Raw genomic sequence first — 16,728 nt, forward strand, 5'->3', positions numbered from 1 at the left:
ACTTCTCGTATACTTGTAATATAACACTTATATTTCTCACTCCAAGAATAGTGGAACCAGAGACTTTCATGACAGTTCATCATCACTGTGAAATGACTTTGTTTCAAATATATGTTCGTAAAACAACTTCCCCATAATCCTGATTGACAGTCTTTGCTGTAAAACAGGATTAATAGCACAATTAGCTAAATTCAAAAGAGCTGGAATTCGATTGTATTTTATTAGTATTAGCATACATTAAGACAAAAATAAGTAAAAACCATAGAAGCTATTTCATTTTATTTTGTCCATAATTTGCATTTGGATTTTGCTGGTTCTCTCTCTCCTCTGATATAAAATATGTGAATGATGTCTGACTCAAATACTCTAACAGCTTGGGATAATGTAAATGATCTTAATTTAATTTCTGACGTTTTACTTTTCAATAAATATGTATAAATAGTCGGGGAGGGTGCACAGCTGATTGCAGCAGGTGAGTGGAGGTTGAGCCGGGAGCCAGGAGTGACAGCCACCACGCACACACAAACAACACAGACAGGGGGAAACAAACAAACACAAAGGAGACGGCTGGAGCAGTACAGCAACCACAGCGTTACCTAATGCAACTCCACACTATGTCTTACGGTGCTGTGTACCGGAGGGAGAGAGAGAGAGAGCAGCGAAGGGGGGGAGAGAGATGTAATACGGTTTCCTGATAAAGCTGTGGAGAGTATGTGCTGCAGGGAGGTGGATGCACAACGCACCCAGGAACGAACGAACGCTAGCTCCGGTCCTTTTCCCGTGACTGTGGACTCGATGTCCTGACAGGCTGGTATTTCTGCAACCTGCACAAACACAATACTGCACCATGATTACAAATGGTGAAATACAATGTAAAACTACCGAAAAATACCAGCTCACTAAAACACTCAACTCAACGCAACTACTAACTATACCCGCGGTCAGAGAGCGGAGATGTTTCCCCTTTGTGATGTAATATGACGTGTTTGACGTATGACCTTAAAAAAAAGCCGTTTTTAAGAGCAGAGCTCAAAATTGCTCCTTTCCCTCTGAATTCCTGCCCTTATGTCTCGTAAAACATATCAAATCCTACATTCACTTTTTTAATTGTAATTTTCAAGCAAGTTTAAGCATAAATGTAGAAAAAACAACAACATGCAAGATGCTCTTTAACTGTTGAACTAAAGAGTACAAAACACATAACGGACCTCAGATGGTTTTCTCTTATTCGTGATAATGGCACAGACATTTGGTTTATTATTAAGTCCCCCGCTTTGATCAAGACATAAATAGACATTCATCGTTACCAGACAAGTCACGGAAATATTCAAACATTGGAGTTTCTATTACACATTTCATATGACAAGGGTTAAATCTGCTACTACAATAAGATATCAGTAGTTTTTTTATTGATTATGAATTGTAAAATAGTGATATGTTAAATATGATTTCAACAATGTTTAGAATAAACTAACCATCTGTCAATTTTCCCACTGTGATTTGTCCATACTGTCTCTGGGTAATGTATATGCTTATGCGTATACATGTTTTATTTGACAACAGTGATAAAATAATTGTAGTACACTGATTTTTCTTTCTATCAATGTAATGGTTACATAACTCACAAGAAACCACTTTACATTGGTTAAATGGCAAACATAACTTTTCTGCACAAGAAATAATTAAAATTTGATGCACGTTTTTACCCCAAAAGGTATAAATTATACTCTACCCTCTATGAGTAGGCCTCATAAAAGCAGATCTGTTATGAAAGAAGTGCCAGACATATTGAGTCAATGTTTATTTGAATATGATATAACTCAACTTCAAAGCCTGAGAGTTAACGTGCAAACAAATCATTCATTGGTGTTTTAAAGAAGTCAATAATATGCAGCGTATTGACATTTAGTCTTTTACTTATAGAGTTATCATCATCATCATCATCATCATCATCATCATCATCATCATCATCATCATCATCATCATCATCATCATCATCATCATCATCATCGTTATCCAACCTTGCAATGCTTGTGCAATAAGTTCAGTCAGAGACGGTTCAGTCACACAACTTTCCAGTGAAAGTGAGTCCATCCGGTCTTCCATAACATTTCCCCTGAATGATTAAGACCAGTGTTCGAATTACCCATTTGCTTTTGGGGGAGCCCTATTTATTTATTTTTTTGGCAATCATATAGGCAGACCTGAAAGATGTATATGTTTCCTGTATTAGATCAATATTGATTGCCAATAGGGTATGCCTTGTTTGGTAGGACATCTTTTTTCTCATCCTCGATCACTTTTTCGTGTGCCTGCCTCTTATTGTTTATAAATCTTTTTCCGCAGGTTATTCTGTTGATCACTGCTGACTTTTCCCTGAATCCATTCTTGTGAAAGGTGCACTCAGGTGGATGTTTTTGCGAGCGGCAGGGAGATCAATATACTTTTTGCCTCTTTGCAAATCTCACATCCACATTTTTTTTTTTTTTTGAAAAGCCATGGATACCTTTCATTCCACTCACTCCATATTTTCTGTGTCCATTTAAAAGGCAGGTCATGGGCATCGTCAGGAAAGGTTCGCTAGCGCAGGTGGCGCCGTTGTTGAAGCCTCTTCACGCTCCGCATCGGTAGGCCTCTCCCTCTGTGTGGAGCTGTCAAACTCGACCCTAACGCCGCTTACAGCCGGCCAACTAAAAGTTGTTCCGTTCACGTTGTCATTTTTAGACTCCTTCGCTTGTGAATCAAAAAGCTGCGAGGCTTGGCTGTTTTCGTTTCGCCATATTTGTTATTACAAAGCCAGAGTTAAAAAAATATCAGTATGAAAATATCAAATACCGCGCCTTTATTGCCTAGTAGCGTAAAGAATGCAGCGCCGCCACGCCACGTACAGATGGCAACACCCAGAAATATTCACAAATACAAAACAAATATTCAGAAACTGTAATGAACAATGACTATTATTTATTTCAAGAACTTTTATTTACAGAAACTCAACATTTCTAATCTGTGTGACACAAATATGCACGATTATTTTGGGCTCCCCCTATTTATCTCAAAGTCGGCCTTCAGGGGAGCTCCCTCCCTCTTCGGGGGAGCCAAGCTCCCCCTGGCTCCCCCCCATTTCGAACAGTGATTAAGACCTACTTCAGGAAGTTTCTTGATTATCTTAAGGGGCTGAATATAGCTCCTGTATCCAACCCCCCCGCACCTGAACAAAACATATTTGACTTCATAAAGAAAACGGACACAAGATGATTGACAGCACACAGTGTTGTAATGGTAACATTTTATTATTTTCGTCTGTCAACGGAGAGAAAACAAATCCAATGATAACAGAAGTAACACTGAATCCATCTCCAGCAATCGGATCAGACGTATCTTCCACATGGCATGCATGACTCCGGGCTATCGAGATGGATACCTGCTGCCCCACTTTCAACTGACCCTCTCCTGCTCCAAAGCCCACAGACATGTCGTACGGCGCCGTGTGGAGGCCCTCTACTTGGAGAAGTCCTAGGTTTTTGTTCCAAATGTATTTAGTGTTTGAATGACTTTTGTCGTGTTACATTTTCGTGGGAGGTTCACTGTTAAGCTTCTATTAAAATATTTTTTTTAACATTTACTGTTAAGGTTACATCAAGATTCATTATGACAGGGCTACTGCATTGATTAAAACATGAAAATAAAAATCATGGCTATTATTAAAAAGTAACAATATGGAGAATATTTTTCAGAATCATTGGATACACTTCCAAAGTTATCTATTTTAAACCCATCTTTCATATATTTTATTGTTTTCAACAGTTTAACGTTCTCTATAAGGCATTTTTTCCAAACAGCAGTAACAAAAAATCAGGATATTCTTTTACAAGAGTGAAATTCCATCGGGTGGATTGGGTCTCAACAGTTGTTGTTGGTGTATACAGTCTTCTGTCTGTGCTGAGTATTGACGGTAATGGGGTGGGGGGTGTTCACCGAAGGGCTAGAAAGATAAGAGAGAGAGAGAACTGATCAACCTGGACTTGGTGGAAAAGGTGGTTATTGCCTATAGGGCTGTGCAATAAATCAATATTATATAGATCTAGATAAAGAACTAGATATCCTAGATATTTTGGATATCATTAAAGTGTAATATGTGTTGTCTTTTCCTGGTTTTAAAGGCTGCATTGTTAAGGTTGAGTGAAGCAAGCAGGACCCAAATGCAGATAATACTGATAATACCTTTATTTCAAGGATAAGAATCAAACTCGGACAAACAGAACACTCCCCGGTGAACTCAGTCACCAACAAAAGACGAACCAACACTGAACACAGGAAGAGACAAGACTAAATACAGGGAGGGGTAATCACGAGATGAGAAACAGCCGGGCAGGAGACGAGAAACACAAGGGCAACAGGTGAACACAATCAGACAATTAGACACACCAGGGAAACTAACGACAGGGAGGAAAAACACAGGGAGAAGGACCAGACAATATACAAGGAGGAAAACATGAAACAGGGAGAACAGAACAGCAAAATAAACCCAATACAAGACATACAAAACTAAAAACGTGACATAACACAAGAATCGTGACATGCATTTCAGTAAATTACTGTCATTTCTAATATTTATTATTTGTTTTCTAAGTCATTATATCCACATGCCTGAACATTTTTAATGAAAGCACCAAAATTCAACCTTACAATATCTTTGCAATATCAAAATCAAGGTTTTTGATACAAAAATATTGAAATATTTAATATACTCCATCATCGAGGCCTAACTGCTAATATATTTCATCATAGCTTCCGTGCTTATTCATCACACTCGATAAGTGGATGTTTTGTGCAAAAAAAAAACATTCTTTGTGAAACGTTAAATGCTAAAAGTAGAATACAGCTTAGTCATACTGAGTCAGGGGTTATCAAATATCCCTGATCTTATCTATTATCACAATATGATGCTCGTGTGACGCTCCTGCAGCATTTCTCCATCTTCATTTACCTTGGTCATTCATCCCATGTTTTATGGACTCGCATAAATCCCAAAAGTCCCAGAAGGAAAAGACGGATAGAGATCAGCCTCACCTGTGCTTGTATATATGCTATATCTTCTACTTAAACACGCCTAATGTTATACCAGCACACTATAGGCACAGTCAATTTAAAGATGCTCGAGATGCTGTCACTGGACACCCTGAAACTGTAAAGTAGCACCATGGGTGCGTTCTGTGAAAGCAGCTTTCAATCAAATTCTTTCACACATTTTTACAATCTAGAAAAACACCTCACATGTAGGGGAAAGCAAGTTGTTTGTCTCATGTCGATACATAACTCCAAACGTCTGAAGACATATTGTTCTTACCCGGAGGGAGATCAGTAACCGTACACTTACCGCAATTAATCCACACTTCGTTTTCCGCGAGAAATCACTTTAGAAGGAGAGAGATACAGTTTCAGTGCATTAGCAGTTTTCAGGCAAATTAATCAAAGGTGAAATTGATAGATTGACATTTTGATGAATGAGAATATTCCCACCCTCCCCCCCACCTTTCTAGATCATAATGTCAATGCAACTCTCATATCTTATCTAACTCTTATCAAGATGCAGATAACAGAATGTTAATCTATTCCTTTCATTTCTGCAAACTAAAAGTGAAGTTTATAGGATACTTACGCATGCCAGCATTATTTCCTGGGCAGGGAACTGAGAATACAATAAACATTAACGCATTAATGAAACTTGTAACAAATGATACGAATAAATAGGTGATTTATACACCTTGTACATGCTGCATGCACTTCATGACTCACTGGAGTATGTCCTCGGTTGACAGAAGCTGACTTTGATCCCGTCCTGTCCCACTGGTGCTGCCACTACTTTGTAGACGTCCCCACACGTTCTCTCCTCGATATCGCAGTGTTTGCTGCCGGCAGCCGCGGTGCAGGTGTAGTTGGCTCCCGTCCCGTAAAGGTCTACTGTGTGGTTGTGAGTCTGAGGACCCAGAGAGCGCCAGGACACCCGCAGGGAGTAGCTTCGCATGCGATAGAGCTTCATACTTGTCGGACAACAGGCACCTGCACGATTGAGTTATGAGGAATGAAGTTGTTCATGTCAAACACATACTGGTTTTGTACTGTTGACTACATTGCTACCAACAAGTATTTAAAGGTCTCCTATTATGCTAGTTTTAGGCATATATTATGGGTCTCGGATGTATACAAATATATAAAAACCTATCTATGATGTGTTTTGCTCAAAATACCAAACAGATCATGCTTTTTAGACATCCCTCGTATCCCTCGGTTTCAGCCCTGTTAGAGAACTGCTGATTTTGGGTCCTTAGCTTGAAAAAAAAGAAAAAGAGGAGGGGGAGCCTGATCAGATACCGGCAGATACCGGTAAATTCTGCCGTGATTAAACGCCATCATGTTCCAAACCACATCAAGGATTATTTCTGAAACGGTATGGAGCTCAAATGCTTTTTCTCTTGTGGGTTTACCACAAGGTGAGTTCCTTTTTTCATTTCTTGCTTCTCTACACATGCTCTCCAGTACAGCGGTAACTCTGAGTGTTAGCGATGCTTGCTAATGTAAACAAAGTCCATATTACGTAGGGCTGCTCAATTAATCGTATTTTAATCGCAATTACGATTATGCCTTGCAACGATTACAAAAACAATGTAACCAAAATAAAACGATTATTTTTGTATTATTATTATTACTTTTTTATTTTTTTTATTTTATTGGTTTTTCAGTTGAATTATACTTAAAGTTCAGAGTAATCAACTGTTAAAAAAAATGTCTCAAATAAATTGATGTTTTAAAAGTAAATGGATAATCGTTTTTAATAATCGTGATATCAATTATTGATCCAAATAATCGAGATTATGATTTTTGCCATAATCGAGCAGCCCTAATATTACGTCCAAAACACGTCAGGCATTGTTTCTGATAGCAACTTTCTGCTAGTGCCGTGGGTCCACGACGCAAATCTGGATCAGCTCCGTTGTACCCCTGTTTTTAGAGATTTGGGTACGAAGGAAAAGAGAGAGGGTTTTGTTTTCTGACTCTTTGTGAGTTCCCTGACACACCGGGGATACATATTTATGTATAAAATACATTAAAAAGTGCATTTTGCATGATAGGTCCCCTTTAAACTTGTGTGTGTGTACATGTGTGTATTTGCCCTTACCTGATGAGAATCCATAATATTTGCACTCTGACTTGTGTCCTGTGCTGCTGATGGCTTCCAAGTGAACACTGTAGTCGGTGCCACAGGTGATGCATCCCATCAAGCAGTGGGTGTCCAGAGTGTGGCACTTGGCGTGTCCTCGTGGGGACGTCAGGGAGGTGACGTAGGAGCGAGCGCCGCTGCCCGGTGACCAGGTCACGTTTGTCATAGCCTGGGTCACCTGGGTCACATTTACATATGTGGGGCAGCAAGGACCTTGGGGAGTAAATCATATAGCAATAATCAAAACCGGAGTGAAGATACTGTTACATTATTTATTAGTGACTGTAACTTAATATAATTAATTACATTTATTTTTGTATTTATTTTTAGGTCTGTTACACAAACTAGCGACTAGCCAACAATACCTTTTTGATCTCTTATTATTATTATTATTATTATTATTATTATTATTATAAGAAGCCTATTTTAGCCTAGCTTATGATTACCAGCAAGATCAGAATTTAACTCTAAATTCTGAGCTGCCAATTAAATGTTTTAATATATTTTGCCTTTGTGGATTTGTTTTCTTTCTTTTTTATGATAACTTAAATCGTCAAACATTTTTTAAATGGTTAGGCTACTACAATATTATAACAAATCCTACCTGTTTCCAAGGTTTTACTGAATCCGGGAAGACTTCTCCCCACAGTTGTGATGGCCACTGCAATGACGTCATATGACGAACCACAGGGCAGCTGTGTGAGCTCACAGGACGAGTTTGTTGTCTGGCAGGTGTGTGTGGCAAAGCGTCCGGTGGCTTTAATGGTGTAATTTGTGTTTGGGGTGTTAGGCATTGTGATGTGGATTCTGTATGTTGAGTTGTTGCTCTGAGTCATATTCAGGATCTCTGGAGCACACGGAGCTGTTTTCATATTAAAAAAAGAAGAGATAATCTAGCGTGAGTGAGATATTTTTTTTAAGAAACATTGACATTTTGGGGAATATGATAACACTTAATTCCAAAGAGTCATATGAGATGATTGATACCACTATGGGTGTATCAGGAGAGCTAGATACAACATTTAAGGAATCAATTATACTTCTTCTGGGTATAAGATGTACCTGAATCTTCCTCAACTTTAGGTACACCATTTAATAAAGGGCGATTTACGTTTTTTGTACTGATGTACCTTTAAGAAAAAAGAATAATGGCTTGAAAGAAATTAAAGTAGAATCAATCTTCTCATATAGTTATGACAAGAAAGCAAAAAGTACATCTTCCCCAAATTTCAAACTAGCACCACTGTGTTATGCATTAGTTTATATTTGAGGTTTGTTTAGCCCATTTCAAAGACTTCCCTGGGTTCCCTCTCATGTGAGCATGTGTATTTTAGGAAGTGGGATGCCACTCTTAATAGCCCCTTTAATACCTGTTTTTTGTGTGTGTGGTGTGCAGGTGTGGTTGCATCCTCGTAACTCGCTGCAAGGTGTGACGGTCACAGAATAAGCTGTGTCGCACTTCAAATCTGACAGCGCACACACTGGAGCTGTGTCGTTACAGTGGATCACATCATTAGTCTGTGCCGCCATGGTCTGGTACAGCTCGGCCCCTTTGACCGGCATCCAATTGATCTCCAGGGTCTCTGTAGAAACTAGCTGTATGGTAACACCCTGTGGGCAACAAGGAACTGGGGAGAGACGGGGAGAAGAAATTCAAAAAGAGATGAGAACATTAATCAACATACAAAGTATCATATACCTGATTTATGATGATTATACAAATGTTTTTCACCTTCTATTCAGGCATTGTTTTTCTCCCTGTGTGAAACCTATAGTTTATCATCTTCACACTGCTTTTTCTCAAATGTATCTTGTGGAGAGAAATTCCTTCTTTTATATTCTCTCTAGCAATTTACTTGTCATATCAGGAACGTCAAAGCCATGCTAGTGTGCTTAAAGGGATTGTTCAAATGGTTTCATGCGTTGTTGTATGAGGTACTTATCCATCAGTCGATTGGCTACAGTAGATAATCAGCTCGCCCCAAGGTGCTAGCTATATTTCGAATATTTTCACCTGTTCTTTTCATCATAACGTGTTAAAATGTTTGCTGTGAAAAAGGAAGATTTTTCAGAACATGCCGGAGGACTCAGTGAAGATCCGTTATCTGAGACTTAAGAGTCAGCTGCCAAAAACCCTTGCATTCATGAGCTAAGAAAATAAAATCCAAAAAACCAAACCAAATCAGGTGTGTGTTACAATGGATAATCTAGATTTGGGGGTTTCTTAAAGGGTGCTGTTGAGTAGCAACAGGTTACATTTCTGTGTATCGTATTCTTTGGGAGATTTTTTTTTGTAATGGAAACTAATAACTATGTCAAGTTAATGAGCTAAATTATATAAATCCATTAGTATGGCCCTCCGACTTGATAACAAAAAACATGTATTTGTGGTGGTGCTACATGTGGGTGCTTCTGGTCGTACTGGTGGTGTAGTTGCTGACGTCTGCGAAAGGGCTTGACCCGGCCTTGTTGTAGGGGAAGACGGAGGTCAGGTAGGTGTAGCCACACATGCAGGAAAACTGGCAGGTGGTTTCAGTGGTATTACACGACATCTCAGTGCCGTCATCCCTCTTTATGAAAGCCATGTAGTACTCCACCATTGGTACACTATCCCACACCACCGAGCAGTTGCCTGCTTCGGGCTCCTCCACCCAGATGTTCTCTGGGGGGCACGGATCTGTCAGAAAAAGAGATAGAGAATGGACATGAATTGGTAAAGGAATAGTTTGACATTTTGGGAAATTTGTTGGAAAAGTTTGATTAAAACGGCAATAATTTTTTAACGATAAATATGAAGATAGAGAAGATTAGCTCGGCCCAGCATAAAGGCTGGAGGCAGGGAAGCACTTTTGTAACTAATGCTTTTTCAAGAGTTTTTAAGCCTTTTTATGTGGGGCAAGAGAGAGAGGACATTGGCAGCTGCTACGGGCTTGCCCCATTTTTGTAACTATTAAACAACATGATAATATGTATGCCTGTACATCATTTATTTTGACAACCTGTGAGTTTCAGAGGTATTGGTAGTCAGAATGTGTTTTCTTTTTGTTTCAGAAGCTAGCTATTTCCCTTAGGCTAAGGTGCTGACTGTAGCTTCGTAAAGACACTACAGACATGAGTCATTTTTCAGCAAAAAGCATTGATGTGCTAGACAAGTACGTTTTTATGTGGTTGTGTGTGATATACCCACATGTTATGTAGTCTGCCGGTTGCGAGGGGCTGCTGGGACCAGCTTTGTTATAGGCTGTGACAGAGACAGAGTGGTTCTGGCCACACTCCACTGGTACGATAGAACAGTAACTATCAGATGTTGAATTACAGTGTTGACCATTAGAAGTCCAGACCAAGTAGTTTTCAGCTCCCTGCACTAACAACCAGTACACAGCGATCCCAATCGACCGTCCCGGAGACACCTGGACCAACGTCACATCTGGGCTGGGAGGACCTGTCAGTGAAACCAGACGGACATGAGCAACAGGATCTGATACATTCATGCTCTACGTATGTTCTTATCAAGCTTACGTGTGATCTGGCAGACAGTGAGGTCGTCTCCAGCTCGACCCTCAGAGTCCCATGCTGTGCCCTTGATACAGTAGGTGGTCCCTGCTGCAAGGTCATTAAAGTTGACCGTGGTGTCAGTGGTGTTCAGTTTGACCCGGGAGCTGGAGCCCTCCTGAATGATGCAGAGCATGTAGAGGACAGCGTTCTCCACCGGGGGCCAAGTCACAACAATGGAAGCGTTGTTAGGAGAGGTGGTGTTCAGCTGGGGCGCCATTACCACTACACACAGGGAGAGGGAGAAAGTGATGAGAAAAAATGTACATTGACGAAAATACACAATTAATTTTCATCCTCCTGTCCGTGCACATTTTCTATTTGTTCATAAAAAATCCAAGTGGAAACGTTTCAATTCTAAAGGATCTTGAAAATATGCAAAAAGTGTTATGTTTGGCTTAAGTAAAAGAGTTGGTGTAATGAAAAGAGATGTAGCACATTAATACTCGAACCAAGCAACATTTTATATTTCATTGGCAATCTTTTATTTACACTGCCACCTACTGCTTATCTCTATGAACCAATGCATCGCTATGCATTATGGTAGTGCACTGTTTTTATTTTGCAAAGCTTTTCTTGAAGTTCGATAAAAAAAATTGCGGAAACCTTTTAGTCCCCTGACAATTGTTGTGAAATGGAAACAACACCCCCTTGATAATATTACATTACTCCTTCAGGGAAGGGAGACAACCCAGTTCTCATGGTTTTGATTTTCATATTATGATAATAGTATATTATAAAAGCATGGATACAGTTTCCACCCTCCTGCTTTGGCTGCAAAGAGCAGACACAGTGACAATAGAAAGTGAAATGACACGCTGTTATGACCGGCGGAGTGAGCAAACAAACTATTGTCCTACAGGAACAACAGATAGGTTTCAACCTTTGAACACCGATTACCATCAGGGGTAAAGCTTACAACATGTAGAAATAGGTGAAAGATATCATTATTAAATGTTATAGTTTCACACAAAGATACTATCTTATGGTGAAAGTCTTAATATGTGATACATTAGCAGGTTTTCAATCTTCTGTCACTGTTTAAAATTCTTAGTTGAAGTGTTTTTGGGACTATTGTAAGGCTTTTTGTGCGTACCTGTCCTGGCCTCGATGGGGTACGAGGGCTGGCTCCGCCCCCCTGAGTTGACGGACATGACACTCAGCCTGTAGTCTGTGTAGGGCTTGAGCTTCACCACGGTACCGGGTGAGCTGACCACCACCATCTCAGAGAAGTAATCACCACTCTCAGACTGCGCCCTCAGGATGTAGCTGGTTGCCCCGGAGACCTCTGTGAACTCAACAGTGATGCTGTCGCTGTTTTTAGAGTAGGCCTGCTCGATGCTGGGCACTTCAGGAGCTGCAGGACAAATCATAGATGTAAACATGTTTACACAGCATTATAAAATGGTTGTTAGTCATATTTTCTTACATATAAAAACATATATTATAAATGCAGTGGTGAAATGTATTTAAGTACATTAACTACTATGAAGTACAATTTTTAAGTATTTGTACTATTCCTGAGTTCTTAAACATTTATTTTCTTCTGCACCACATTTAAGAAAGACATTTAAAAAGAATTAAGCCGTATTTATTTTAAAGATATGGATACAAGTTTAGATTGTATATGCAATAGATAAGAAGATATTTAAAAATTAGAGCTGCAACTTACCATTTTTACCTTGTCGATGAATAGTTTGGACATTAAAACTTCTAGAAATGTCCATAAAAGCTTCCAAAGGTGATGTCCAATGTACGGTAATTTAAGTAACAACTAGTTTTCTTTTGATTCATTTATGATTTTGGGTCTTAAAGTATGATGTATTAAGAAAGTTAAGACTCAGGACTCCTTCCACTAATTTAGAAATGTAAAATTAATTAAGGCTTTCTTTATGGATAGTAAAGATCTAAATCTAAACTCATTGTCCTACTTCACCTCTCCCTGCAGTAGCTACTGACCTGTGGTATCCTCTGTGTCTGCGCTGCTCAGGACATTGAGAGCATTGTCCATGGCTTCGAGCTGCATGGTGTACATTGTGTTCGGTGACAGGGAGATGACGGAGCCTGTCACGACGTTGCCACTGAAGTGAGCGAAGACGGGTTGTCCAGGTGTGTTTTTTGGTGTCGCTGTGATCTTGTAGGAGCTGGCTCCAGTGTAGCTGCTCCACTGCACTGTCATACTCTTAGATGTGACCGTAAACACGGACAGAGTGATGTCTGAGGGAGATAGAGAAGGAAACTATGATGGGATACATTTAAAAAGACTTTTTTATATTGTGAGTAAAACAAATCCCAGATGCTAATGAAATACACATACTTGGTTGATTCAGAAAAGGTGACTTAACCTTTGTTTATGGAAATTAATACATTGAAGGGGTTAATGATTCTAAGTGATAGATTTCAAATAAGGGGCTTTTGAATCATCATAACGTTAAGGAAAATGCAAAAGAGGACTATTTACCGTTTTGTGCAGCACAGATCTGAAATGGTCAAACATAGCAGGTTAATGAATGAAACAAGGAAATAACATGATCCAAATCAAAAGAAAACACATTATTCTACAAAACAAGAGCATTATTCCAAGGGGTAGCTGTTGGTATCTCACAGGCAAATTATGCCTCAGGATATAATGCCTCAGGATATAATGCCTCAGGATATAATGCCTGTATCATATTCTCGGCGCATGAGAGGCAGCAGGCTGCACATTACCTTCACTCAACACAGATTTCAGGACCGGTCGGTGCAGGTATTTCTTTCAGGTCCGAATGAATTTGTCTATTGAGCTAAGGTTGGGCATACCACATGCACTTGTTGAAAGCAGTGACACTCAAAAGACCCTGTGTTCATATAACTCAAAAATCCTCCCTCTGCACACGATTATTAACTGGATGTATACAATATGCACTATTTCAAAGATTTGAAAAGATACACCAATGACACTGAAATTGTTATTTGTAGTCATGGTTAAAACATTTAAGAGGAAATGAGTGTGAAATGAGAAAATAATAATTTCTTACCTCTGTGAAGGTCAATAAAAGCAAAAGTTTCAGCATTTTTAATTTTGGCGTTTCCATGACTTTGTTTCTGCTGAGCCACTGCCTTGAGGCGAGATGTGTGATGCTGTTTCTCAAAATGACTTTAGGGACGAAGCTCTGGCTTAAATTTGACCTCCCTCCCCTTCTCAGATGAAACGACAGGTACTTTATTGTTTGAGCAAATACCAAAAAGCCCAAAGGCTGTAACTCCTCCCCACGGGGCTGTTCGGTGGCCTATCAGAGCCGGAGAGGACCGCTGATCTTTGTTAGGTGAGGATGTAGAGGAAAAACTGTCTTGCAGGTCCTTTGTTTTAAGAACTGTGTCTCTAAAAAGCACAAATAGTGCAAATTGATTCCTGATTGTAGTCAACAATCAATGAAAACTACCCTGACCTCCCAGCTAAGAAATATGAATTATTAAACAAAAACATAACTTGATATTAGTGACCTATTTTTCAGGAAGTTTCATGGCCTGTTTAAGGTTTCATTCAAACAATACATTATCTACCGGGGTAGATCCATGATATCTTGTGATAGATGACACCTCTCTATAAGTTATTCATAATTTAGTCATCAATTTGTCAACTCAAATCTAAGAACCACACTTTGTTAACTGAAAAAAATCAATACAGTGTGTTTGCAGGTGTCGATAAGTTAAAGCATTTGCAACTGAAGCACATGACATAGATACTTCATCTTTCAATCAACTGAAATCAATAGTTTCTTTCACCACAACACTTGCAAACAAATCAAACCAGCAGAAACAAGCTGGATCATGTAACCACATACAACATGCATTTGGATAACTAATTTAATATATTACATTTTACTAGAGCTACATTTACCGTACTGTTATAACATGAATTTATCCACAGTTCAGTGTTCAAACGGTTCCAGTTAAGGTGACACAGTTGTGATGAGGTGAGGTTATAATAGCTATAATAGCTTTTCTTCTCCCCAGTGGGCGTCAGGTGTGTTATGAAGATGGTAGGGAGGATCCAAGGAGCCTAGATCAAATATTTTGTGCATAAGGCCAAAAGGAAGGAGCTGCTCATATTCAACTCCATGGAAATTAGATAATGACGCTTTAAAAGAGTTCACAGAACAAAAAGTAACAGTGTCAGATCTTTCATTGTTTTGTATATGATGTTACAACGTAATTCAATTCATGGTCAATGGAGCAAATCATTGTTTTATCTTATCATTAGGACAATATAAAAAAATTCAGATTTTCTTGATCTCGAATCTTTACGTGTTTAGTCAAGATAATTGACTGACCTTTTATTGAGTTGTGTAATGTAGGAAAACAAATGCTCTACCCTAGCTCTGTGCAGAAGGATGCGCGTGTCTACTCATGGACAAGAGGCTCTCCTGAGCTTTAGCTTACATCAAAGAGGACACCATTAATGTTTGTATCTCGCATTGTCATGACCAAGAGCCTCTCATGGGTAGATGCAGGGCTGTTTCTCATCCCCAAAACATGTTTACAAAACCGGGACAGCACTCCAAAGGCCCACTTTGAATACAAATGTTGAATCCCTACCAAAGCAGACAAAGATATAAGTAAAGAACACTTTTGTTGTTTGATAATCTCAGAGAAAGGAGTCATCCAATCAGTGTCTGTGTCTTTCCCACACCTTTTTAAAAAAAAATCATATTTATTTCTTTGTGGGGAAAACTATCTTTGTTGTCTCATTTACTGTAAGGGGCACATGCTTTGCTTCACACAAACACACATGCACCACGCACACTCATTGCAATGCTGCTGATCATTTAGAAATGACTCAAATACTGCATAGCACACACTTTCCAAAAATGTTGAGAAATGATCAGCATTTCCTTTATTCTCAATTGTCTTATTTTGTCAGCTGTTAAAAATGTTGTTTTCTGATAATCACAACGAAAGGAGTTATCCAATCATTTTCTGTGTCTTTCCCGCACCTTTCTTTTTTAATCATGTTTATTTCTTTGTGGGGAAAACTATCTTTGTTGTCTCATTTACTGTAAGGGGCACATGCTTTGCTTCACACAAACACAAACATGCACCAGGCACATGCAATTTGCAAACACGATATGAGGGGAAAAGGCTAACCGAAAGTTTTATGTGGCATGCAGTCAGGTTTCACGAAGGCAAATAACAATCATTATTTGTATTAAAAGTCATTCGGAAATTACTAAAATACTACACAGCGTTTCCTTTAAAGGTCCCATGTCATGCTTTGCCGGTTATTACCCGTCCCCTTGTGTGTTATGAAGGTTTTTATGCATGTAAACGGTCTGCAGAGTCACAAACCCTCAAACTACACCGTGTAGCCACACAGAAAATACCTCTATGCTGCCCCAGAACGCCTCGTTGGAGATTTCTCTTTTTCCATTTGTTTCTTCCTGGGTACAGTGACGTGCCCATACCCAAATGGACCCATTGGTCCAAATGGACCAATCCGTGGAGCTCCTCACACACACACACTCTCACAGCGGCGAAACTGTGACGCGCTGGGGGCAGGTGGGCTAGTGGAGCCTCGCAGCGGCAAAACTGTGGCGCGCTTACACTGTAGGTGCTCCGTGTTTGGGGGTGCGGGTGCTAGTGGAGCCTCGCATATGGGAGTGCTGCAGCCCCCTTAGCACCCCCCCCCCTTCCCGCGTCCATTCGCGATGTCCCGCTGTCTCGCAGACCCCACGCAGCAAGCAGGAAATGAACCCAGCTCACACTGTCCGCTCCTCGCAGCAGCGAGCCACGCAACGTCCCGCCAACACGGCACCCAGACCCCACGCAGCATTCTCATCTGTTTGTCCTTACTGGTGTCATTTTTCTGGTTGCTAACGCCATTGTAACACATAATCACTGATGTTCCGCTGTAACGGTGGTAGACCATCAGAACAGAGTGGGCGAGCTGACCAATAAGAGCACACTGGGCTCAAAGG

At 39.8% G+C, this 16,728-nt stretch overlaps 1 protein-coding gene across 1 annotated transcript; it reads right to left on the bottom strand.

The window, feature by feature from the left end:
* Nucleotides 1-3,777: 3,777 nt before the first annotated feature.
* fndc7a (fibronectin type III domain containing 7a) lies at nucleotides 3,778-12,957 on the bottom strand. The gene is made up of 13 exons (XM_010775965.1): nucleotides 12,731-12,957; nucleotides 11,868-12,128; nucleotides 10,739-10,996; nucleotides 10,407-10,661; nucleotides 9,642-9,896; nucleotides 8,590-8,847; nucleotides 8,342-8,349; nucleotides 7,824-8,112; nucleotides 7,178-7,432; nucleotides 5,797-6,060; nucleotides 5,660-5,689; nucleotides 5,378-5,414; nucleotides 3,778-3,982 (listed from the first exon to the last, which is right to left on the bottom strand). Exons 1-12 carry the CDS (start codon nucleotides 12,948-12,950, stop codon nucleotides 5,383-5,385), a joined length of 2,385 nt encoding a protein of 794 aa, XP_010774267.1. The 5' UTR covers nucleotides 12,951-12,957; the 3' UTR covers nucleotides 3,778-3,982; nucleotides 5,378-5,382.
* Between the last annotated feature and the right edge of the window lie 3,771 nt (nucleotides 12,958-16,728).

Source organism: Notothenia coriiceps, unplaced genomic scaffold (assembly GCF_000735185.1).
Source record: "Notothenia coriiceps isolate Sejong01 unplaced genomic scaffold, NC01 NC01_scaffold00016529, whole genome shotgun sequence".
Taxonomy (NCBI): domain Eukaryota; kingdom Metazoa; phylum Chordata; class Actinopteri; order Perciformes; family Nototheniidae; genus Notothenia; species Notothenia coriiceps.

What these genes read in the sequence shown, in the direction of transcription:
- fndc7a (XM_010775965.1), bottom strand. Translation starts at nt 12,950, where the DNA reads ATGACAGTGCAGTGGAGCAGCTACACTGGAGCCAGCTCCTACAAGATC. An exon ending in CAGTAAAACCTTGGAAACAG is followed by an intron (nt 7,433 to 7,823) that starts GTAGGATTTGTT and finishes TTACTCCCCAAG; the next exon opens with GTCCTTGCTGCCCCACATAT. An exon ending in ATATTATGGATTCTCATCAG is followed by an intron (nt 6,061 to 7,177) that starts GTAAGGGCAAAT and finishes TCAATCGTGCAG; the next exon opens with GTGCCTGTTGTCCGACAAGT.